Genomic DNA, 26,312 nt, shown 5'->3' on the forward strand with positions numbered 1-26,312 from the left:
TCCAGCTCTTCGGGAAGGTCGCAGTTTAGAAGGAGATGTTGATGGCTTTCCAGAGATGGGGTGCGATGGTGGCGCTGGCTGTGTTGAAGATGTGGTGTGGGCATGGGTCTGAGGGAGATCCGAAGTGGATGGTGTTTATGATTTTGATGGTGTCGTTGTCGCCAATGTTGGTCCAGAGAGCAGGGCTTTGGTGTGGATGCTGGCTGTGGGGAACGAAGGTCTCAGTGGTTGTCGTGATGTTGAGGCTGTTGTGGATGTCTGCGATCTTGCGATGGAAGAAGGTGGCAAGGGAGTCGCACAGGTCTTGCGAATGTGGGATGTTAGTTTTGGAGCTGGGGTTGGAGAATTCCTTTACACTGTTGAAGAGCTCTTTGTCGTCTAGGCGGTCTTTGAAGGAGGCCCTTTTGGTGGATCTGATGAGGTGATGGTGTCTGCGGGTGGCGTTCTTGTGGGCTGCGTAGTTGTCCGGTGTCGGTTCATGGTGCCATTTCTTCTCTAGTTTTCTGCATGTTTTCTTGGAGGCCTAGAGGTCCTCGTTGAACCAGCTGGCTTTCTTGCTGGTGTGTCTGTTGAAGGGTTTCTTGATCGGGGCGAGGGTGTTGGCGCAGTCGTCGATCCACTGTCTGAGGTTGTGGGGTCGGTGGGCTCCGGGCGAGGGTGATGGTTAGTTGGTCCTCGGTGACTTTGCTCCAGCACTGGCGGGGAATCTGTTGGGTGCGGTGGTGAGTGGTAGGCTTCCGGAAGGTGAATGGAATGCAGTAATGGTCTGTCCAGTGGAGTTTGGTGGTGTGGCTGAAGGAGACGTGAGAGCTTGTTGAGAAGATGGGGTCAAGCGTGTGGCCTGTGGAGTGGGTAGGTGTTGTGACGAGCTGCCTGAGTCTGAGGTTGTCGATCAGGGTGGTAGAGTTGCTGTCGTTGTTGTTCTCGAGGTGGAAGTTCAGGTCCCCGAAGAAGATGTAGTCTGTGGAGGCGAGGGCGTGTGAGCTGACTAAGTCGGCGATGGAGTCACTGAACTGTGGCCGGGGTCCGGGGTGTGTGTAGACGAGGGTACATCTGAGGGTGGTGTTGGGATCGGTGTGGCTCTGGAAGTGTAGGTGTTCGGCGGTGCTGAGGGTGTTGTCTGTGTTGGTCGAGACTCAGAGTGTTCCTGTGGACGATGGCGAGTCCTCCTCCTATTCCGTTGGTACAGTCCCTGCAGGTGATCTTGTAGCAGTCCGGGATGGCTGTGGCGATGTCGGGAGCCGAGGAGGGGTTCAGCCAGGTCTCCGTCAGGAAGACGACGTCTGGGGAGGTTGAGTTGAGTAGGTCCCAGAGTTCAACGGCATGTTTGTGGGCTGAGCAGGTGTTGAGAAGAATGCATCTGAGGTGGTTGCGTTCTTTCCCGGTGGGAGAGTTGGCGGGACGGATGCTGGTGAGGCTGCAGTTCCGGTAGGAGAAGGGTCCTTGGGTGCGCTTCGGGGCGGCCAGGAAATAGGTGAGTAATTATCCAGTGTTGAGTCCGTGGAGGGAGCTGACATCGTAGCAGAGACGGGCATCGTGGCATTCGCGGGGGCCAGGGGTTCTGCCACTGGGCTTCGTCCAGGCGCGGACAGGCGCAGACGGGCTTGCCTTAGGCGCAACCAAGCAGTGGTCGCTATTTGAAGAGGAGAGAGGAGGGACGATCAGCTGGGAGGCGGGAGGGGTCAGGAAAGCGGCGGGAAAATACGAGAGGGAGCAGAAGGGAAACCAGGAAAAGAAAAGTACAGTGGCAGATAGGGTTTAAAATAAAATAATAAAATAACCAGAACAGAAGCAAATAGCAAGAACAGAGGGCAGGCAGGCTCGAACACTGCACAGGAGGGCTGGCAGGGCGCGAGGTGGTGCAGAGCTGGGAAGCTGATGGGAGGGGGGGGGGGGGGAGTACCTAGAGGAGCTGAATACTTTGTCAAGATGGGTCTGCCTGCTTCTGCCAGGGGTTCAAGTCTCGAGGGTGTGGCCTGTGAGGCTCTTTCCGTACAGCTATGAACCTTCTAACTGGTGAACAACAGAGTTATGTGGAAGTGGCTGTGTGCTGGGACTGCTATTACTTCCCTGTATGCCGTTGTTATCTGTGCATGTGCTCGAGTTAATGCAGCCTCGTTGACCTGTCTCCTGCTTTATTTTTCAGTGAACGAGTTCACGGTGATCCGGAAGAAGTTCAGGTGCCCGTACTGCAGCTTCTCGGCCATGCACCAGTGTATCCTGAAGCGGCACATGCGCTCTCACACAGGCGAGAGGCCCTACCCCTGCGAGATCTGCGGCAAGAAGTTCACGCGGCGCGAGCACATGAAGCGGCACACCCTGGTAAGCCTGTGTGCGCGCTCCTGTAATACCGACAGAAGTGGCAACAAAATAGCAGGGAGACCCTGAGCTAAGGGTCTGCCTCTGCTCTTAAACCTCAGCTCCTAAAGCCCGTGCACGACCCAAGCCTTGAAAATGTTTGCTTTGCAAACATACAGCAAACCAAGCGTAAAATATGATAAAGCCTCTTCAAAATTCAAAAAAGTGTATTTCTTTAACATGTGGAAGCTTTGACATTAGTATGTCACACTATAGCACTGCACTGAAGTGATAGTTTTTAAACATAAACCATTACTGAACTAAGTGGCAAGGCTGTCGTCATTTAAAGCCTGTATGTGGCCCAAATTATTATAGAGCACCTTATAGTCTATTAAATCTAACACAGTAGGTTTTTGTACAACTGGTAGTCTGAACTCGCCGATTCGAAAGTTCTTTCATACGGCATAATGAGGAAAAGGAGTTTTGGTGAAACAAAGTATTTGCCTAACATCTCACAATTTAAGCAGGGAGTCTGCGTTTTACCCAGGTTTTCTGGCTGCAGTTTGTACTAATCAGCCACTGAATGAGTATCTCTTTGCCTTTCCTTTTTTTTATATTACCACTTCATTTTTTCCTCTTAGTGCACTTTTTCTATAGCACAAACTCGACCCAAAGGAACAAGAAAGCCTTACCTGAGCACCAGTTACATTACACAAGATCATATTCATTTTTATAGGGACATAGATGAAGCCAATGTCGAGACTCAAACCTGGTTCCCTCAGTCTCTAAGTTGGAAGCTCTGGCCCTAAGGCCACATCGTGGGTAGAGGGGGGATGGCAGGAAGAAGCCACTTGAAAGCTCAGCTCGACGTTCCAACAGGACCTCGAGCTGAGCCAGAGCCAAGTTTCAGGCTCAAGCCTGGCTCGACCTTTCAGTGACTTACCCACCCCTAAATACTGACTGCAGTGCTTCCCTGACCCATGATGGGCAAGGGGTGGGTTTGCGCAGGCCGCCCTTTCAATTTAAGCCACAAATGTTGAAATACAGCTGTGGTGCCATCCAACCTAAAGCCAGACACCACAAGTCGGCAGCAAACCTACAAGAAACCTTATGGACCTGGTCTGGAAAGTAAAGGCAGCACATTTGGAACCTTTTGTGTGAAAATATAGGTGCACTTGTCACCTCACGAGTAGTGGCATTGCTAGAGGAGGGCCAGATGGGGCCCATTCCCCATCTCTGTTTGTTCCAACCCCAGCTCCATTTGTTCCAACCCTCACCCCACTTGGACCCTAGCTGTTGAATGTGCTAAGAGGAAACACAGAAAACAGACTTCCCCTTACCACGCACATGTGTTTGTCCATTTACCTTTCACTGCAGAACAGTATTTGAGGTAATGTATGAGCCTACATGTTTCTTTTAAACCTTGACCCACTATGTAAGTGTGTATATATGTGTATCGATCCAGCTATATACACATGCATATTAACACACTCCCCACTATTGCCCTTTGTAGGTGAATCCAACACTGTTATCTGTGGCCCAGTGTGTCTCCCCTCCCAGAAGCACTTCTAGTGACACCACAGATCGCATGTATACATCTGGTCTGCTTGGTTATCATGCAGTCGTAGGTAGAAGTGGGTGAGCCAATAAATTAATGGGGAGACCTGAACCAGAGCCAATGGTCTGAGTTGGCTGCAAGAGATTGTACCTGAGCAAATCCATAAAAATATTTGGTATGTAAATCGTTCAACAGACATAGTACAAAATTATGGTAAAGTCTCTTCAAAATTCAAAAAATTGTCTTTAACATGCAGACATGTTAAATGTAGTACATCTGATTATATTGCTGTTTTGAGAGGCATTAATTAAAAGTGATAGTTTTTAAAGATTAACTTAGAAACATCCATGCCCCCCCCCCCACGACAATGCCATCCGTGAACCAAGAGGCAAGTAAGTTGTCATGTGCACTCTAATTGTGACCTACATTCCTAATGTACATGGAACAAGATTAGTCTCTTTAACGCCTTAACCGTGGCGGCAATTCCGCCGTGGTGCGGGAGTTCTAAAAGGTGGGCGGGGCTGCGACAGCCAACGGTCGTTCGCAGCACCAGGGAGGGAGTGCTCCCGTCAGCCAACGTGGAACGGGTTAATCAAACACGAGAGGATTTTGTACAGCGCATATCCTGAACTCAAGTATTTTAAGGTGGTCTCATATGTAGTAATGAAGAAAAAGGAGGCAGGCTTAAATAAAATACTTGCCCAAGATCACATAGTTTGGTAAGTTGGGATCGGTCTCCGGTTTTTTAGTTGCACATTCTGCAGTTAAGCCACTAGATGGGTGTATCCAGCGCTTAATTTGAGCCGGTGGTTTCTGGTGCTCTGCACTGGCTCTTAATTAACACCGGCACTTATGACCGACAACCACATGGTCGTGCTGTTTGTCTAATTTTGAAATGAGCACAACAGCAGTTGTTTAATAATTTAATCTACATTAAAAATGACAAATACCTGCCTCCCACCAAGCAATTTTTACTGCTTATGGGCCTGGAATAGTCTGAGTTGTCATACTTACAGGAGTGTGATGCACAAGTGGATCTGTGCACACGCCTAATTTAGTAAGACCTCAATGTCACTATTCAATAACATCCAACCACCGCAAACAATAAATCAGTGCACATGTAGTCTTGATTGTTGTTTTTCTTCACGTATTCTTTAATTTCCACGCCCAGCCAACACGTGTTTCATCAGGGCAATCAGCCCACGACTTCATCAGGGCTCCAATCGGGCTGAAAATGTCTCCGAATGCACTGCAAAATTATACTGTGCTCTCCGCCGGTTGTAATTCCGTCCCGGCTGACGGGAAAATGTATAAAAGACGCTGATGTGGTTCAACGTAGAGTCAGTTGGTAAGTGCCAATGAAACAAACCGAACACCGAATTCGCGTTCTGGTTCCCGGCTCCGAAAGTGTCTCCGACTTCAGTGGCGTCCGCGTGTGTATGCGGAAGTCAGGAGTGTGATGGTTAGTACTTGTAGTGTCATTGCCAATGCTGGCTGGGGGCAGTGGGTGGTGCAAGGTGCAGTGGCTTCCTGCTGAGGGCCTTTGCACTTATTTTGTTTCTCTTCAAATTAAGTACTGGGTTTACCTTTCTTGTACCTGTTTCACATCAAAGGTTAATGTTTTGTCTTTAATTTTGGTGCATGAGATTAGAGCTTGGATAGCAGTTAAAGGCCACATGAAAGTTCAACTTGTTCTTGGACTCTAGAGTCCAAGTGGACCACAGTCAAAGCAAGCGTCGGGCGTTGGCTTGTGCCCTTCAGTGGATCGTCTGCCTCTAGTCGCAGCCCTGGGTAACATTTTCTGTGCCCATGTGGGATCAGATCTGCTTTGTGGTGGCAAAGCTGGGCAAGGTGTGTGGGAGCAGATATGTTAAGAGGTTAAAGTCAGGCATACAGGGAAGACCATTATAAGTGGACATAACACGGTTGCGCATGGACATAATTACAAGGTAAGCTGGAGGCCTCACCCTACTAAGGAAGAAAGTGGTTAGTTAAGAATTAAAATTCTGTTGCCTGGCTGTGTCCATTTCCAATGTATTTTTAAATTTTACGTAAGGTAAATAGTTAAGCATAAAGACCAATATACTCTTTTCCAGTAAGCCTATAACTCATACAATTTCATTGCAGTGAAATGTCCTGAGAACTTTTAGTCCACCTTGACAATGCCCATGTACTACACTGCATATTTGTACCATACTCCATTTCACCACTAATTAGCTAATATTATTCATTTTTATTTTTAGTTAAGGTTTTTTGTTACACCAAGGCTTTCACAAAGGTCAGTACACTAAAACAGCGGTTTTAACATTTTGAGTTTTGTGTACTCCCCTCTAAATCATTACTGAAATCTTGGGACCACCCCACGAGTCGTCATTGGAAGCTGGGGACCCCACCTCTAAGCAATTTCTATGATTTGAACCTCGAAACAATACACAAAAATAAGTGTACACTAAACAAATGTTCAAATAGTGAAATATTTGGTTTAATTCACAATAAAATATAGAAAAAGATTTCACAACTTCAATTTTGCTTTTTTCCTCGTTCGCGATTAGCAACATCAAGTTTCCGATCGCAAGTGTGGATAATAAACCTCCCGGCGAGATTCTCAATGCGGGGACGTCAGGTTTCTCATTGCGAGTGGTCGTGTATGCTCGCGACCTCCCACGATGAGAAACTACCAGTCAGCGTTAAGAAAGCTGCCGCTTGCGTACAAATCTACGCGAGCGGTAGAAGACGACCTCTTCCACAGTGCAAGATGCTGTTTGCAATGATTGCACAGTGCGGACAAGCATCGGGCACTGTGCAATCCGTGCGAACAGCATTTCCCTAACGCAGTTCACGTAGCTACGTGTAGTGCTACTACACAAACTACGCCATGGGTTAGTCAAGAGGCAAAAAAAAATTCTGAGAAGGGGGCCAAAAGTAACTTTTCTTCTTAAACCCCATAGAATTATTTGCTCATTGATACAGAAAAGATGGCTGAATGCAATTATACCAAACTATAGGCATAAAAGTAGAGCTTTACTCAAGGAAGTGTCTTTTCTTGGCTTGGTTTAAATCTGTACCAACACAAAAAGATGGACGGAACGCATAACATTGTTGAATATTCCCCCAGTCACAGATCTGAGTTAAATCCATTGTTTTTTTGCTCACCATGCCGCCCCAGTTTGGACGCTGCAATATGCAAATAATTTTTTACCCTGCTCCCCATGGGAACAGTCCAGCCCAAACTGCCATGCCAGGTCCTTCATGGATGGGGAAAACAAGCATTCTAGGACTGGTTGCTGGGTATCTCCCCTCATCAGACAGTCTAGCTTGAATCCAGTGTCCTAGCCAGCGTGGGGAGCCACGTCTGGTCATACCCTTCCCACTTAGGGCAACTATAGCAACACAAAAAGATGATGGACGGAAGCTGAACATTATCCAACATTCAGCCCCAGTCACAGATCTGGATTAAATCCGTTGTTTATGCTTGCTTGTGATACTGTTTGCCAAATAACCTTTGTTTCACAAATTTTAGGTAGTAGTGTTGAGAGGCCATGACATCACATCTTATAAAAAATTAAAAAATAAACCTACACACTTGATTGAGTTTGGTGTTAGATTAATTCCCAGTACCCTTGTCCCGAAGCCTTTTGGGTCTGAACTCTGTGCTTGTTAGCTGCACCGCCCTCTAGTTGATACCTGGTGGTTTTCAAGAGCTGGGATCCTGTAGCCTTGCTGCCCTGGCAGCCTTTCCTAGCAGTGTTCTGTTGATACCCTTCATTATTCGCAACCGGATCTCGTTATAGTAATTGTCCCTGTAGAGTAGGAGGGGAGTGGTGTGCTGCCGTTGGCGTCTCACCCCCAGGTAGGCTCAGTCCTCCTGATTCCTGTTTGCTTTGTTTTCATAACCCCATGGATTTGTCTGCTGGGATCAGTTTTCCCCCTCCTACCTTGAACGTTCCCCGGGATGTGCTCTGGGCTAAACAGTTCAGACTAATGAGGGAAAGGCTCTGTACGGCTCTCGTTACCTTCACCGTCCTTCAGTACCGAGTAATCTGCTCTTGCTACAGTCGGAGGGCGCTGTTGGCTGCTCCGGAGATGAGTGAACCTGAGAGAGCAGGCGGCTGCAATCAATACACATTTGCAACATTCCATCCAGTGAATGTCCGTGTCCGCTGCAGGGCAGAGATGCTGCAAAGACTGGCGCAGGAAGGAGACTTTGCACATTAATTTGCGATGCTAATGGTTCTCTCGATAGAGGATGCAGTTGGACAGACCTTTAGTGCCCTGGCCCTCATGTCTTCTGTAGTTGCGGATAATTGCAGTCTGCTGCCTGGCTCGGACATGCGGCAGACAAGACGCACGTGGTGGTGACTGCAGGACAGATCTCTTTGGGTTGAGAGCCTTGGCGGCTGCAGGTACCATTCAGATCTCCATTGAGAGGGAGGACTGCACCCACCACCAGGGCCAAACAAAATGAAAAAAACTCCCTCGTGACCTATTAATTACTCAGGGTAAATACTCCAATTATACAGGCATATCAATACAACACATTTGTTTTACTTTTGCATTATTTTTTTATTTTTCAAATTCCTTTAACATTCAGTTAATTCTTTTTTCATTATTTTCTTAACATATTTTCTTAAAAACACATTTTTCTTAAGTATCAAAATGCCATCATAAATAACAAATTATTCAAAATCCACATTTCATTGCATCTAAACCTTTATACATATAGGACCAGGAGAGAACAAAAAGATCCACACATACCACTCTCACTCTTTCACAATCACAACTTCACACATCTGGGTTTATAAACACGTCTGTTTAGTTGTTATCTCTATGGCCCAATATGACCACTCTGATTGGTCGGATCTTAAAAGGACACGGTCAACGCGTTTCGGTGGGTTTGAACAGCATAAAGGGTCCAAGAATGTTGCACTCGCAAAAGAACCTGGGTTACAATGTAAGATTACTTCCTGTATGGTACCTCCTAAAGGATGTGATCTATGATCTGGGAACTACACTAAGCTGCTCTCCCGGCCGTGCAACAGCATATTGCATCGATCTTTGTAATATAATGTCTATACATTGATTCTTGTCTGCATACTACTAATAAAAAAGATTTATTTAAGCAAAAAAAAATCACTCTAGGCATGTAGCACAGCACACTTTAGTATGTGGCTCTACATGGAAAATGTGGTGGCCATGTGGACGGACCATGGATAAGGGCTTATTGAAATGTTAAAATTAGTGATTGGGGGGGGGGGGTTTAGTGACCAAGAGAAAATCAAATCCTGTAAAGAGTGCGAGATTCGAGGAAGGGATCGTTTATAAAGATGTTCGGCTAAAGGTTTGTTTATTCCGAGCGCCGTCCTTTTGCCCGTCCCAATAAACAGTTTGGTTGTCTGGCCCCCAGCCATATTCGTAGCGGAGTGTTTTCGTGCGCCTTTCGTTTTGAAGCCGGGTTTGTGAAGTGCCCTTCGCGTTTCTCCAGTTGAACTAAAGGATGATCTGTCAGTAGAGAAGTACACGAGGAGGATCGGCCACGCCTGTAGGGCAGCCATCTGCTGCTTCCTATATTGTTTTCAGCCTGTGCTGCCACGGGCGAGGACTGCGCGTTTTCATATGCTGGGGCCTTGCCACATTCTTTGTCCGACCGGACCTCAAAGTCGAGCGGTTGGGGCCTCATTCCAAGAGGGCGTGATCCCGCACTGGCACTGGCCAAGGTCTCTTATGTCCTGCCTGGCCAGGACTCTGAGGTAGTAAAGTCTGAGCCCTCTCATCCCCACGGGCCGAGGTCTCTCACTTCCACAGGAGGTCTCAGATGTCCTGCCTGACTAGGCAGCGCGGTTTGGGCCTCTCATTCTCACGGGCCGAGGTCCCTCACTGTCACTGGCCGAGGTTTCTTGTGTCCTGCCCGACGAGGCTGCGCGGTTGTTGGGGCCTCTCATTCCCACCGGGCGAGATCTCTCGTGTCCTGCCTGACCAGGCCTCTGAGGCCGCGTGGTTGGGGCCTCTCATACCAGCGGTCAAGGTTTTTCATTTCCCCAGGCTCTGGTCTCTGACCCGGCCTCTGCCCTTCTCTTTTCCCCCTGGGCGAGGCCTCTGCTGGCGAGACGTTTGTACACCATCGTAGGGTGCTGTCCCTTTCCGCATCCCGGTTACCCAGGCCTCTAAAGTATTCATGTCGAGGCCTGGCCATTCCCAGGGAGCACAACTGTGCTGTTTTCTTTGCTTGGCTTGGGGCTTTATCACGTCCACAGCCCGACACCTCTGGCGCGCTGTGCGACCAGGCTAGTGTGACCAGCATTTTAAGCCAAAAACCGGGACATTTCCCCAAAATAGGGACTAAAATGTTACTGCGAACCAGCGCACAGAATGTCAGTGCTCCTTAGCAGAGAATTACAGAAGAGGCAGTAAGAACGTACTTAAAAAAAAAAAGCCAGCTTTAAAGCCAGTAGCAGGCCTGTTAATTAAATTGATTTCTTATAACAGCTGCTAACTATCCCTGCTCTGCAAAACATAAAAAGATACCTCCCACCGTTTTCAGCTGACCCCTCTAAAAACCGAAACATGAGCTTTATTTCCTGAAATCTTGCCAGGACGGCTGGCGAACAACCGGGACTGTCCGGGCACATCCGGGACGCCTGGTCCCCCCAGAGACCATGCCTCTGAGGGCGGCAGGGCTGAGGCCTTCTCAGTTCCCTCACGTGGAATTCTCCGCAGTTTCTTGTCTGTTTCCGGTAGCCCCAGATCCCGCCCACCTGCAGGGTTCTGCGGTTTTCCTTTCGCACTTGTCAGTCCACTGCTCGCAGTTGCTTTATCTTCGGCATAAACGCTGCGGTTTACAGCAGTGACCGTTTCCTTTTGGCGACCTACTTGTGCTGTCGGTAAAAGGGCCCTGGCTACTTCTCAGGTAGTCCTGTACTTCCTGTTTACAGCGAATTGCAAACCTGTTCTTGTACTGAAATGACGTGCCACGAAACCGCCCCCACCCTGCCAAAGAAATAAAGGGTGACTTTGATTATTCTATTAACACAGAAAGCCACGTTTTACCTAAAACAGCTGCATTTATTGCCCCTTCAGTTCTGACATCGCGCTTATGCACAATGCAGTCACGACACGATCCACTACCCGTTGATTTCCGCACTACCGTCCAGTCCACACTTCCCTCCCAGGACACTTGCATCTGTTTCAAACCCTGCAGTTTTCCAGAAGTGCCACGGCTTCCACTCTTAACATTGGGGAGCTTCTCCTCTTGTGTGCCTGGAGGACGGTATCTGTGCTTTCGGCGCAGTTACTGACCGACGATTCTATGGCGGCGGTCACTTCAGGATCCTTGTATGTGTGTGTCAGTGGTTTGAAATGTGCTTTCAGAACTCCGTCACGGCTTTAAGTGGGATGAAAAAACTTCAGGGGCGAGGCCAATGTAATTAAGGGTGTGGCTTAACAACACAAGCTAAAAAATCTGTGCTTAGCATAGTGTGCCTCCCGACTTGTATTTTGTTTTTTATGTCATTGCATCTAGATATATGATACAACAAGTAACATCGTACCCACAAGAAGTCAGGACTATTGGCTTTGTCAATGGTTCTTAGTTACATTAGATAAATAAGCAGCAACTATGGCTTGTTGTATAAAATATTGAAAAAGCTTCCACTTAAAGTCCTGGTGACACCAGGACAGTGTTGCTGCTCCCGAGTTTCAACAAGCATTTACAATGCAATGGTTTTGCCTTTGTTAAAGTTCGAGCTATTGGCATTGCTCTTGACACTCTGAAGCTCCACTCTGCACTCTGAAGCTCCACTCTGCACTCTGAAGCTCCACTCTGCACTCTGAAGCTCCACTCTGAAGCTCCACTCTGAAGCTCCACTCTGAAGCTCCACTCTGAAGCTCCACTCTGAAGCTCCACTCTGAAGCTCCACTCTGAAGCTCCACTCTGAAGCTCCACTCTGCACTCTGAATCTGCACTCTGAAGCTCCACTCTGAAGCTCCACTCTGAAGCTCCACTCTGCACTCTGAAGCTCCACTCTGCACTCTGAAGCTCCACTCTGAAGCTCCACTCTGAAGCTCCACTCTGAAGCTCCACTCTGAAGCTCCACTCTGAAGCTCCACTCTGAAGCTCCACTCTGAAGCTTCCACCATCATGGTATCATTAACCAGTGGACCGGAAGCATGCATGGCTCCTGCCCCTGGCAGAGCCGTGGCACCCCGTCTTTGCCTTAGCTCACCTCCAAAAAACAACCCCAACACACTTTGGATGCAACTGTCCAATCAATATCCACTGCCTTAATGCCAATCGCCAAGGAGGCCCGGCCCTGGGAGACAACCCCTTATGAAACCTCTTGCCTTACTCTCCTCTCCTCCTGAAGGCCAGGGCAATAGAAACAGAGGGGTAAACCAACCGTCTCCACCTACGGTGGCCCCATGTGTTCAGCTACCATCCTAGCAGGTGAGCAACACTAGGATGCTGTACACTCTGTCGCCCTGCGTGTGACGTTGCCAGCTGCATCTATACCGGTCTTTAAATGATACGCTGCACCTTCCCCACAATAAAAAATATACACACATATATAGTTTGACAAGCATACGGGGCCTTCAAAGGGGACGTGCAGTGAAGGGAAGAAAGTAAACAGTTTTGTTTACCTTCTCCTGCATCAGTGACAATCACCACAAATAGACATTCTAAAATATTGCTGTTTGATGACGTCTGCTTGGGTTTTTGCGGCATATTGTGACAACACTGATTGTACTGACCCATATAAAAGCCAACAAATCTCTTTAATACCTTGATATACAGGGTTGGCTACCTGTCTTAGGGACTACCACTGCATTATGCTCGCAGGAAGTAGGTGGGGAAATGAGGCATGAGAAATGTGTATGGTAGGCAATGAAGAAAACCCCATCTACAAATGCACAGTCCTTTTCCTTTGTTCCAGTGGTTGGACATTGTTCGTTGTACCCCCCGCACTGACTCTTGACAAACTGTTTCTTGTTCGCCCCGCGCACAATTCCCAAGGGTCTCAATGTTGGATTCTGGGAAATGAAGTCCCTCTACACAACGGGACTCAACGCAGGTGTGGAAATTGGCTGAAAGGGGGAGGAGCGTACCTGCTCCAACAAGGTACATGGGGGTTGAACTCACCACTATGCTGTGAATGCACAGTTGGGACGCTTTGGGCGCTGAGGAAGGCAGTGGTCTGCCGAAATGCATTCGCCAGTTTTTTCATTAAAGTTGCTTCCAACTGTATCCTCCTGGGTCTCTGCCTCGTTCCTTTGGAGGGAGTTTTGTGTTCATATATATATATATGTGTGTGTGTGTGTGTGTGTGTGTGTGTGTGTGTGTGTGTGTGTGTGTGTGTGTGTGTGTGTGTGTGTGTGTGTGTGTGTGTGTGTGTGTGTGTGTGTGTGTGTGTGTGTGTGTGTGTGTGTGTGTGTGTGTGTGTGTGTGTGTGTGTGTGTGTGTGTGTGTGTGTGTGTGTGTGTGTGTGTGTGTGTGTGTGTGTGTGTGTGTGTGTGTGTGTGTGTGTGTGTGTGTGTGTGTGTGTGTGTGTGTGTGTGTGTGTGTGTGTGTGTGTGTGTGTGTGTGTGTGTGTGTGTGTGTGTGTGTGTGTGTGTGTGTGTGTGTGTGTGTGTGTGTGTGTGTGTGTGTGTGTGTGTGTGTGTGTGTGTGTGTGTGTGTGTGTGTGTGTGTGTGTGTGTGTGTGTGTGTGTGTGTGTGTGTGTGTGTGTGTGTGTGTGTGTGTGTGTGTGTGTGTGTGTGTGTGTGTGTGTGTGTGTGTGTGTGTGTGTGTGTGTGTGTGTGTGTGTGTGTGTGTGTGTGTGTGTGTGTGTGTGTGTGTGTGTGTGTGTGTGTGTGTGTGTGTGTGTGTGTGTGTGTGTGTGTGTGTGTGTGTGTGTGTGTGTGTGTGTGTGTGTGTGTGTGTGTGTGTGTGTGTGTGTGTGTGTGTGTGTGTGTGTGTGTGTGTGTGTGTGTGTGTGTGTGTGTGTGTGTGTGTGTGTGTGTGTGTGTGTGTGTGTGTGTGTGTGTGTGTGTGTGTGTGTGTGTGTGTGTGTGTGTGTGTGTGTGTGTGTGTGTGTGTGTGTGTGTGTGTGTGTGTGTGTGTGTGTGTGTGTGTGTGTGTGTGTGTGTGTGTGTGTGTGTGTGTGTGTGTGTGTGTGTGTGTGTGTGTGTGTGTGTGTGTGTGTGTGTGTGTGTGTGTGTGTGTGTGTGTGTGTGTGTGTGTGTGTGTGTGTGTGTGTGTGTGTGTGTGTGTGTGTGTGTGTGTGTGTGTGTGTGTGTGTGTGTGTGTGTGTGTGTGTGTGTGTGTGTGTGTGTGTGTGTGTGTGTGTGTGTGTGTGTGTGTGTGTGTGTGTGTGTGTGTGTGTGTGTGTGTGTGTGTGTGTGTGTGTGTGTGTGTGTGTGTGTGTGTGTGTGTGTGTGTGTGTGTGTGTGTGTGTGTGTGTGTGTGTGTGTGTGTGTGTGTGTGTGTGTGTGTGTGTGTGTGTGTGTGTGTGTGTGTGTGTGTGTGTGTGTGTGTGTGTGTGTTTTTTACTATCCTTGTGGGGACTTGAGTGTGATAACACACTCACGCTGTGGGGACCTGAACCCAAGTCCCCACAAGGCAATGTCTTCTAAATTATTTGAAATGACTTAAAAAACATCTGTGCCAATTTTTACAACTTTTGAAAAAAATGCCTTGTGGGGACCTGTGTTTCACCAAGTGTGTTTATTTTTTTGCTCGCTCTGCCCCTGTAGACAGGAGGTGGTACTGTAGCCTTAAACACACTTAGCATATTAAACACACTTCATGATTTGGAGCTCATCTAGCAACAGAGAGGATAGTGATTTGAAGGAAGCAAGCCCATCAGAAATCATAAAACTTGAATACAATGACCTTTTTAATTGTACGTAATCTTTTTTCCAAAGCTTGTAAACCACACAAATAGAGGCATGTGGGTCATATTGCATTATTTCTTAAGTATACCATTTGTAAGTATGAAGAGTTTCGGATGGTTACATTAACCATGTATTTGCTGCGCAAAAATGCTCCTCAGTCTAACCTGCTGTTTATTTCATTCTGTGTCTGAATTCTCAGCCCAAGAGAAAGGAGACTTAAACGTGATGAAAGCATATTTTCATTTGCAGCTGGAAAAGAATTACAAAGCTGAAAGCGTTTTTATTTTGTCTTGTCATAGCGTAGTTTAAACAGCGTGCAAAAGTTCAATTTCAGGAATACAGGAAGGCAAATAATGACGGTCTTTCTAATCTCATTAAAGTATGCAAGAATTAATTCCACTCGGGTTCCTACAGTTAAAATAGTCAAACCCTCCTGGTCCACTCTCAGGAATGAAGTGAAACCAGTCAGGGAAGTTAAAAACACCTTCCGATGTCAAGGTCAATTTGCATGTGAAGGCTTAGGAGAGGCTCGCTCAAGGTGCCGTAATTGCTCCTTTCAAAAGGAAAAGCCTGTCATCCCCTCCTCCCACGGCCTCAGGTTAAAGGGAACACAATCACCTTTGACTGTATGGAGACGGCCAACTCCTTAACTCCCTTCAGCTGTGTTCTGCTTCTGAACCAAATAAATTGAGAAGCGTCCTAGTGGGTATTTCTGTTTTCACATGTTAGCATTAGGCTATTTAAAAGTTACTCATGTTCTCTTAGGGGAGTCAGTAAGATAAAGGTAGTTGCATACTAATTTAGCACATTCATCTTTATTTATTTCTCAGTTTTATGGAGCGCAAATTTGACCCGAAGGCACTAGAGTGCTTAACATTAGCACCAGTTACATTACACAAGAACACATTTGTTTCATAGGCACGGCGAGATTTGGGGGCACATGCACTAAGCCTTTTTCCATTTGTGAATGGAAAAAGGCCTTTTCAGTTGCAGGTAGCTTTTGTCATTCACAATTTAGGGAACTGCAATTTTTTGTGATTACCTAAATTGCAAATGCATTTAGGGAATCGCAATTTGTGAATCCCTATTTGCTGATGCATGTAGCCTTTCCTAAATACGAACTGTGCATTTAGGAAATGCTAATTACCATCAACTTCAAGTTGATGGTAATTTCTGCATGCTTTGAAAAATGCACAATAATGCATTTTTGAAAGTGCCATATAGCGCACAGTAAGGGTATGTGTGTGCTTCACATGTGCACACTTACCTTTCATTGGGGGGTCCAGCAGGGGGCCTTAGGCCCCCAGACACCCTTGGATTTCCATTTGCAATTTGCGATTACCAATTTGGTAATCGCAATTTCCGAATGCATTACCATTCATTCCTATGGGCCTGTAGGCCTATGCAGACCCTCCAAGATTTCGCTGTTTGCCACAAAATCATCACTTTTGTAAAAATGCCGCGATTTTTACAAAAGTGCCTGCAAAATCAGCACTTTTGTAAAAATGCCGCGATTTTTACAAAAGTGCCAGCGAAATCGGCACTTAGGTGACAGGGTTTCTATGTCTCTGCTCACCCATACCCCAAGGTCTGTCACCAAGCATATTGCTTTGATAATGGTGCCCATTTTAAGCCATGAATGAATTAGCAGTCATTGGGCAACGCATCAGTACTTCAAAACATCATAGCACAGTAAATCATGTTAGGATACTCGTTTCATGTTAGGGTACTCGATGGTGTGGTGGAGCCCGTTCAAGAAAATAGTGTTTGGGAGTGACTCTTTGCAAGTCGTCATAACCAGTATCCAAGCATGGGATGATACTCAAAAAGTAAAGGTTGCACATTGCAAATGACAGATGGGAAGAATCCTTTCACTGCACTTCCTTTCTGAAAGCACAGCATTAAAATCATAGGAAACTTGAGGCATACAATGTGAGTCTTGGGGCACTTAGGCCTCAATGTCAGACGAAATGCAGTGTTCTGAAGGTCATGATTTGGAGTCCCATCAAGGCATCCTCGGTATTTTATCCTTTTTAGGTAGGTGAATTGAGTAGCATAAACTTAGCAATGGTAATCTTTATTATTTTAGTGCTTAGGAACAGCTTACATGAAGTATTTAGCACCGTTTCTTGAACTCACAGTTTTTAGTAGGCGAGGAAGAGTGAGCTAGAGACAGAATGAAGGGAGCGAGAAGGGGAGAGTGCTGCATGACTTCTCGACAGTAAATTCTAGCAAGCATCTTTGTCATTCATTGGGAATATTAGTACATAAACATTGAGCTCTCAAAGAGTAGTACATCTAATTCTACTTTTATCCTGAGCATTTTGGAACTTTATTATTTTCATCAGCATATATGAGAACGATAAGCCACAGAATGCAAAAAATAATAAAGACTGGTCGGAGTGCTCAATATTCATGGTAATAATTTTTTTTAAATAAAAACCATAACACTCTGAACACAAGCATAGAGCTATGATATTGCATTGACCCAGGCAACAGAATGACTTAAATGGCAATGCTAATCAAGGTAGCACAGGCAATGTGGCACAAGCAATTCAATACCATGATGTGCAGCTAAATACAGTGGCGGCAGGGAATGTGGTGGGGGGTTGTAGAAAAAAATAGACAAAAAATAATAAAAAAATTACCTGGTGCTCGGGCCACCAGCCGTCACTTCTGTGCAGCCTCTTCTCATCGCAGGGGAAGCACCGGGCTCCCTGGCTTCCTAAGCCAATGACAATGCTGCAATGCAGTATTGTGATTGGTTCCCCTAAGTTCCCTTAAGCCAATCACAACGCTGCAGTGCAGTGTTGTGATTGGTCTGAGCGCAGAGGTTCGGCGCTCAAACGGGGACATCGAGCCAGTGCATGTTCACCACCAGGCTGTGTAATACAGTCTCATGGGGAACATGCAAAGTTTGCATGAATGTATGGCCGGCCCAAGATGGCTGGTCAAACATTCATGCACACTTTGAGTGGGCAAACCACTACTCCTCTTGCCCCTGCTCTGGCCCGCCCCGCCTCTCCCTGCACCTAGGAAAGGAAAAAAGAAATGATAATAACACGTTTTGTTATGATCATTTTCTTTTTCCTCTGCACTGCCTTAAAGCATTGGGGCGACGCTCCAGAGGAGCCACCCCTGGCTAACTACTTCTGCACTAGAAAACATGAACACTTGCTTTCTTCTGTGTTTAGTTGAACTTCTCTGGAAATGGGAATAGGTCCTAAATGTTCTGAAATTTGTGGGTATTGATGATAAAAGGCCCCCTAGATAGAGGATGCCTGCTTACCCTATAGACGTTAGATAAACTTGATCTGTGAAATTAACATGGTCACTCGGCTATGTAATTCGCTCTCACAGAAAGCATCTCAAATGCAGACTTGCATTTAAAGAAATTGCCCCCTTTTCACTAGAATGGGCTCATAATTTATCCGCTGAATTTCTCCCTGGTGAGCTCGGAGTAACCAGTCTAGTTTACTATACTCAAGCCCTCTAGAATTACAGTATAGAGGAGGACCAGATTATATAGCAGGTTTGGCAACATTTTGTGCCAAGAAAAATCACTTTTTGCAGCATTATGGGGCACATTTTTTTTATAGTATCACCTAGTTGTCTTGTCATTTTAACATACTAACACTATCTGGACAAACGGTTCCCTTCATTAGTACCAATTTGAAACCCAAATACAGCAATATGCAAAAGTGGTTACCAGTCACCTTTTGCAAAGCGCCTTCTACTGCGTGCCAACCTGTGTAACTGTGGTTTTATTCATTTTTGATCTGTTTAAACTTGAAACATTGTTTTGGTAAAATCTGCAGATTATGCAGGTCATGATGGATTATGTGATAAATGGGACAAATCCATAAATATGCAGAAACGCCATGGGCCTCTGATGAACTCCGTCAGGATTCAGAGTTCCACAGGAGATGGTGGTCGTGCTGAGCACCAAGGGGATCTGCAGATTTCTATGCATTGAGAAAACATTTTTATATGGCAATTTATTTGCCTTTATGGGTCTCTCTGGGACCTCTCTAACACACTCATGGGATCAGGGTACTTCTACCCTGACCCCTATATTCATTTTGCACAGAAAGTTGCAGCCCAGGGGACCGTTTCTCAATACATAAAATGGCAGCCGCAACTTCCCAGTCAGGTTGCGGCCAGCAATTCCAGACCGTATCTTTGTGGATCCACAGAGGATACGCCCCCTAGACATTTGGATTTTGGTTAATATCTCTAAAATTACTGAATAGATGTACACAAAACTAGTAAAAGGCAATGCCCTTGACCAAGATCTACCTTCCAGCCAAATGTTATGTGATTCAGTTCAGCAGTTCAGGCTGCAGTTGTGCCTATGGGAATTAAGATGGTAAAAACGTTTTTTGGAACCCCCTTTTTCTCAGCCCCCACTTGATGGATCACCCCAAATCTTTCAAGACACCAGCTGAAGTGACTGGCAACTTAGAGAAAATTTCATGAAGATTCATCAAATGGCGCCAAAGTTATCAGCAAAACAAAAAACATTATATATATATATATATATATATATATATATATATATATATATATATATATATATATATATATATATATATATATATATATATATATACACATATAAATAAATGTTGTGTTTTTTACGGTTTAGGTGTGAATAGGGGTAAAGGGTGGTAAGGGTGTTTTCAGGGTTTGAGGTGGGTAAGGGAATAGGATGGTAAAGTTACAAGAAAGGAGGTTTCGGGTGTTCCCTCCTAACAAAAATATTTAATATATTAATAATAATGTCGCTCAATCAATAGAGTCTTTATTTGGTAAAAGCCACAAAAGCAAGTACAGAAATATACAGTACGAGGAGAAGGACATAAAGTATAAAAACACAATCCGAATAACACCAGAAACAGATAATAGAATCTTCATAATTAATATGCCAAACTGTCTAATGCCCCTGGTGGATCTAATATGAGGGGAGCATGCCACAGAGGGGCCAAAAACAGACCCTAACCGTAAGGTCCTAAAGTAAGCACTGTATGAGGACAAAGAGTTCTTTTTTAGTGCCTATCCTAACTATTTGATGCCATACCTTCAAGCAGTTCACTAAATCGAATGCGCTTGAAAAGTCAATAAGGGACAGATGTAGTGACACCCCCCCACCACTGCCCCCATTCCCGGCACTAACACATTTACCTCTTTTAAGGTAAAGGTTTAAGCACTGATCAACAGTGCCAGTACTGGCCTAAACCAATATATTGGATTTCTTTTAAGATAGTTTTTTCAACAGCCCATCTCTCCACATGGACGCAGCCCGGAATCGTAATGCTGGAGTCCAATAAGGAAATTGGCCTATAGCAGGATGGCAGAGTTCTTTCTCCATTATTAACAATAGGTACAACTATGGCTGTCTTTGAGGCGTCTAGAGTAGCACCTGAGACAGCAGATTTAAAAACATTAGGTTGCAAGGGTCCCACAGGTCTATATTTGATTTAAAAATATCCGCAGGGATGCCATGTGGGCCAGGTTCCTTTCCGGGAACACATTTCCCAATGGCTAGAATCACTTTGTCTGTGTCAATGCAAATCAGGAGACTTTGTGGGTTTTGGGGAATCAAGCAATAGTTCATCCTATACTGGTGGGCTTATTTCCTGATGGAAAAAGTTTGTAAAAATTGGAGACCCAGAAATCACCAGGAATTAGGCGTGGCACTTTTGAGGCCTCTAGCTCGGAAAAAGGCTGGTTTACCACTTCCCAAAACTTCATATCATCCCTAGTCCTCCCCACCACTACGAGGTCTTACCATGCTTTATTTTTTTATTTCAAATTTGCTTCCCTTTAACGATGATTTATATAACCTTCTTGCATCCTTAACTTCCTGTATTAAACAGAGACAAGATTTAAGAGCTGCCATCAACTGTTTATGGGCAGCTGAATAAGGAGGACACTCTCTGGGGGATCTGGTGGAATTTAAATTGTCTGATATGGACCTGCAAATGTTCTTAGACCCATCTTCTATGATGTCAGGCCCTGTATCCTCCTTCAGGCAGGTTAAAATAGAGGCAATTTTTCTGACCACAATGGGCCAGATTCTCAAAAGTAATCTGGGACAAAATCCTAATTTAATGACTTTTGGTATTCACAAAAGGCATTTAGTAGTAGTAAAGTTAGGATTCCTAACTTTACTACTACTAAATGGCTTTTGTGAATACCAAAAGTCATAAAGTTAGGATTTTGTCTCAGATTACTTTTGTGAATGGGGCCCAATATTTTGATTGAATACAATAGGGTCAATTTTATCCCATTTTAACCTTAATCTTTTACTTTTGGAATAGGCAATCCCATCCTTTTTTTTAACTATTGGATGTTAAGTAATAATTCAGAGTGATAATAGGAAATTATGATCAGTTACACAATAACTAGCCACTATAAAATCTAATAGTAGAAGTGAAAGCTTTGCAGATATCACAATATAATCAGTATTACTCCCTGAGTGATCACTCAAGAAGGTTGGGATGCAAGCGATATTTTTGTGGAACATGTCACTAGCAAAGACTAAAGTATACTTCAAAATAAAAGTATTTAATGCTTCTCCATAAATTGAATAATTAACATTAGAAACATAATTGTTCCTTCAATTAGAGTTATCCTAAGTTACTATAACTCATGCCCTAAAGTAACTATATCATGCAACCTCGCCCTGCACAGTTTTGTTATCAATGATGTAATTTCAGATGCCTGTCATTAGGGATGCAGTCATGAAAATGTAATCAGTGATGTAATATGCGAGAGGAGAATAAGTGCATAACAGTGTCATGTGTTATAGTTACTTTAGCGCACGAGTTGCAGTTACTTGAAATAACTATAACTGGTAGATTACAGTATCCACTCTCTAGTAATAGTTAGGGTTAGTAGAAAAAAGAATTCCTGTGAGTCTTTAACATTAATAATGTTGCACCCATTTGATAATTCTCCACGAAAATTTGCAGACCTATTCCCCTTTCTACATTAGCAGAGTAATGAAAGTTTTGCAGTGATTCATCAATTAGTTGGAAAGAAAAAAGGAGGGCCTTAAAACATGCTTGGGCACCAACGCTTTTTCCATAGACTTTGTACTCATGCGTACCGCGAAGACGGCTGGACGGTTTGTATTAAATGTGGCCGTATTACACATCATGATGCACATATGATGCTTTTGGGTACTACTTACAAGTTGTAAGCTATTTTAAAGTAACTAGTGTAACTTTCACGCAAGCTGCACGAAACAGCACACATGAAAGTTACAAAATTGTATTTTAGGATTGTTTATGTGCAGGAAGGGACACCTTCCTACACATAACCAATCCTCCACTGCACACAGACACCCTTGCACTCTGGTGCAAGGGTGCCTGCGCTGGCGCTAAGTTATAAAACTTAGCGCCATCGCAGGGTGAAACAAAAGGCTGCACCACATTCTTGTATGGTGCAGCCTTGCGTTTCAGAAGTGGCGGACCGTGTCGTTAAGAAAAGAGGCTAACGACACGCACTGCCACTTCCTTGTAAATATCCCCCTACGTTTACAAACTTCACAGTCTCTCTGCTTCACGCACAAGTGTGGGTCACTGGAATTATGCAGCAAAGGAGGACAAAATTATGCAGAAGTGTTGTCCAAATTATGCAGCAAAAAAAGGCTGTAGCGTAATGCAGTATATTTTTTGATACTTTATTATTTTGACAGTTTACACATGCTAACAGTCTCTGGAAACATTTTAGCTTATTAGAATCAGTGTAACATACAAATACAGCAGTGAGCAAGGTGATCAGTCAACCTTTGTGAAGGGCTGTCCACTTCGCAGCAACATAAGTAAATTTGTTTTGTAACTTTTGATCTACAATTTATTTTTAGTTAAACTGGTCAAATTATGCAGCAGGTGATATATTATGTGGCAAATATGGCAAGGCCATAATTATGGGGAAAACATTTGCAAACTAAGACATTTTGCTATTCATGTTTGAACCGTTCTTGTGGAAAAAAGGAGAAGTGCTAAGGACAGAAAATCCACGGCTTGGAGACAGATGTCTTGTGCTTCTATTTTTAGGCATATATGGGACATTCTGTGATTGGAAACATATCCCACTTTATGAATGTATTTTAAAGTCAATAATTCTTATTAAACCTTAAATAATCATGTGTATCCATTGGTTGAATTAAATAACATAATAAGCTGTAACTGGTTAATGAAATGCCAAACAAATATAGAAAAGTGGGATGTTTGTGCATTCTAGCCACACCTCTGACTGATCCAATCCTAGAGTTATTCCTGCCCTCTGATTCTCTTCCCACCATTTCCCTACTTTTTTTTCCCCACCGCCACAGAGATGGTATGTTATTAAAGTGATGTACAAGTCCCCACAAAGCTAGTGTGTTATTCTAGTGTTGTTCAAGTCTTCACAAAGAAAGTGTGTTATTACAGCGATGTGTAAGTCCTCACAGAGAGAATGCAGGAAGTTGATTGTGTTTAAGTCTTCATTAAAATAGGGCCCGATTCACAAAGGTAAGCTTAGACAAAAAGTCTAACTTTACTGCTTTTCAGTATTCACAAAGCCCCAAACAGAGAATGTGAAGGTGATGATGTTTAAGTCCAAACAATGCGTGTGTGTAATTACAAGAATGCTCAAGTCCCTACAGATATGGTATGTTATTATAGTGATGCCCAAGTCCCCACAAAGATAGTGTGTTATTATAGCGATGTTTAAGTCCCCACAGAGATAGTGCATGAAGATAATTGTGTTTAAGTCTGCATTAAAATAGAGCCCGATTCACAAAGGTAAACTTAGACAAAAAGTCTAACTTTACTACTTTTCGTTATTCACAAAGGTAAACTTAGACCAAAAGTCTAACTTTACTACTTTTCAGTATTCACAAAGCCCCATACAGAGAATGTGAAGCTGATGATGTTCAAGTATAAACAGGGCTTTTATGTAATTACAGGAATTCTCAAGTGCCCACAGTGATGGTATGCTACTGTAGAGATGTTCAAGTCCCCACAGAGATGGTGTGTTATTATAGTGAGGTTCAAGTCCCCACAAAGATAGTGTGTTATAGTGTTGTTCAAGTCCCCACAAAGATAGTGTGTTATTATAGCGATGTTTAAGTCTCCACAGAGATAGTGCATGAAGAGGATTGTGTTTACGTCCTCATTAAAATAGGGCCCGATTCAAAAAGGTAAACTTAGACCAAAAGACTAACTTTACTACTTTTCAGTAGTCACAAAGCCCCATACAGAGAATGTGAAGCTGATGATGTTCAAGTATAAACAGAGCTTGTATGTAATTACAGGAATAATCAAGTCCCCACAGAGATAGTGTGTCATTATAGTGATGTTCAAGTCCCAACAGAGATAGTGTGGTATCATAATGATTTTCATGTCCCCACAGAGATATTGTGGTATCATAGTGATGTTCAAGTCCCCACAGAGACAGTGTGGAAATATGATTGTATTTAAGTTTCCACTGAAATATTTATTTAGAGACAAAGCCTAAATACCCATACTGTAAGTGTGAAGCTAATCATGTTCAAGTCAAAACAGAGGCTGTATGTAGTTACAGGAATGCTCAAGTGCACACAGTGTTGATAAAGTGAAGTTAAAGTCCCCCCAAAAACTGCATGTGATTACAATGATGCTCATGTCATGGGGCATGGCCTGAGCAGCCAACATGGCGAACACCTGAAGCAAGTCGCCCAGCTTAAAGCTCTTTTAATCAGGCTAATATCATGGCTCGAAAATTCAACTCGACCTCTCGCACAGTCGGGCTAAATTTAACAAGGTTGAGCTGTTTTTAGGTCCCACTCGCCCTTTCTGGCGAGTAGGAAAACAAAACAACTTTTGTCCTCTGTCTGTAAAAACGGAGCAAATGTGACAAGATAACAAGATTTAAAGGCATTTTTATTGCTCACAAAGTTAATGAGCAATAAAGATGCCTTTAAATCTGGTTATCTTGTCACATTTGCTCCTCTTTCAGAGACGGAGGTCAAGTAGGTTGCAGTTAGGTCGAGGACATTTTTTAAGGCACTAGTCCTGCAGGACTAGTACCATTTTTTGGATTTTACGAGCCCTGAATATCTGTCCATTCAATGGCAATTTCACCCCCAGGTCTGTGGCCCAGTGCTGGAGGGCCTGGAGTGCACACCACTTGTTTCTGGGTCATGCTTTGACCCAAAGTCTGGAACTGGCCGCTGGACCTCATGGGCCGGGGGCAAAAGCATGGACGCCTCGGCCTGGCAATGCCACTATTGACTGGATGAAGTGACCCGTGTAAACCTTCCCGGAGGAAATTAATGGGTCCTGGGGGTCTGGTTCACTGTGGTCCCCTACTGCTAATCACAGTAGGGAGTCAGGGGACCAACAGAGCGAGTCAGCAGAGCCCTAAGTTGGCAGGGTATGCCCAGAAGTGGATCCCTTGCTCACTTTGCTACTGGATTTAAGCTAGCCTGGCTGATGATGGCTTATTAGCCAGAAACCGGTCCCAGGATGCTTGTTTCCGGTCTTGGGAAGACATGGCTTGGCAGTTCGGGCTAGACTGTTCCCATGAGGCACAGGGTCATACTGATTTGCATATGGCCATGTCTGAACTGGGGTGGCGGAGTGACCTAAAGAATTATGATGGATTAAACCCAGATCAGTTGACGGGGGTGAGTGCTTGCAATGTTCAACACTCTGTCCATCATCCCCTTTGGTTTTGCTTTGACCAGAGAGACAGGCCATGACCCTAGGGCCAAATGCAAAAAAAAAAACGATTAATGGACAGAATGCAGACCAATGTCATACATTCACCCCAGTATAGAGATCTGGGCCTAAATCCATCGTTTTTTTACTCCCCATGTCATTCCAGTTTGAACCCAGCCATATGCAAATCAGTCTTGAGCATGTGCACAATGGGAACAGTCCAGTCCGAACTGTCAGGCCAGGTCCTCCCTGGACTGGAAATAAGCATCCTAGGACCGTTTTTGGGGTTTCACCCCTCATCAGCTAGGATAGATTGCCTCCAGTGGCATGGAGAGCACTGGACCCACGTCTGGGCATACCCATGCCACTCGGGGTGACAAATGCAAAAAGAACAATTGATGGACAGAATGCAGATCAATGTCATACATTCACCCCAGTACAGAGATCTGGGCCTAATTCCATCATCTTTTTGCTCCCCATGCCATTCCAGTTTAAACCCAGCCATATGCAGATCAGTCTTGACCCTGCGCCCAATGGGAATATTCCAGCCGAACTGCCAGGCCAGGTCCTCCCTGGACAGGAACAAGCATCCTTGGACCGGTTTCAGGGTTTCACCCCTCGTCAGCCAGGATAGCTTGACTCCAGTGGCATGGAGAGCACGGAACACTGGTCTGGAGGTGTGATTGTGCCGTGGAACTCTGGCTGCTGAGCCTAGTTTTATTGGTACCCAGAAGGTGGGTGCTGAGAGACTTAACAGGGGGCACTCTCCAGTTTTTGAACTTGGGTGTTCAGCCGTGACCTCCATGGTGTGGCTGCCCTACATAACACAGCTATGTAACAGGAAAGCCCTGTGACTGGCCCGCTGTGGGGCTCGCATGCTGGTGGCTGCAAGTGG

The 26,312-nt window shown here is 45.0% G+C and overlaps 1 protein-coding gene across 1 annotated transcript in view; it reads left to right on the plus strand.

The window, feature by feature from the left end:
* The window catches only part of ZBTB46 (zinc finger and BTB domain containing 46), a 320,438-nt gene that overhangs the window by 221,583 nt on the left and 72,543 nt on the right, over positions 1-26,312 (plus strand). Inside the window, exon 6 of the mRNA XM_078651680.1 lies at positions 2,147-2,322. Within this exon, the coding sequence (XP_078507806.1) occupies positions 2,147-2,322 (176 nt within the window). The remainder of the gene's footprint in view (positions 1-2,146; positions 2,323-26,312) is intronic.

The sequence above is a fragment of the Lissotriton helveticus genome, chromosome 7 (assembly GCF_964261635.1).
Source record: "Lissotriton helveticus chromosome 7, aLisHel1.1, whole genome shotgun sequence".
NCBI lineage: Eukaryota > Metazoa > Chordata > Amphibia > Caudata > Salamandridae > Lissotriton > Lissotriton helveticus.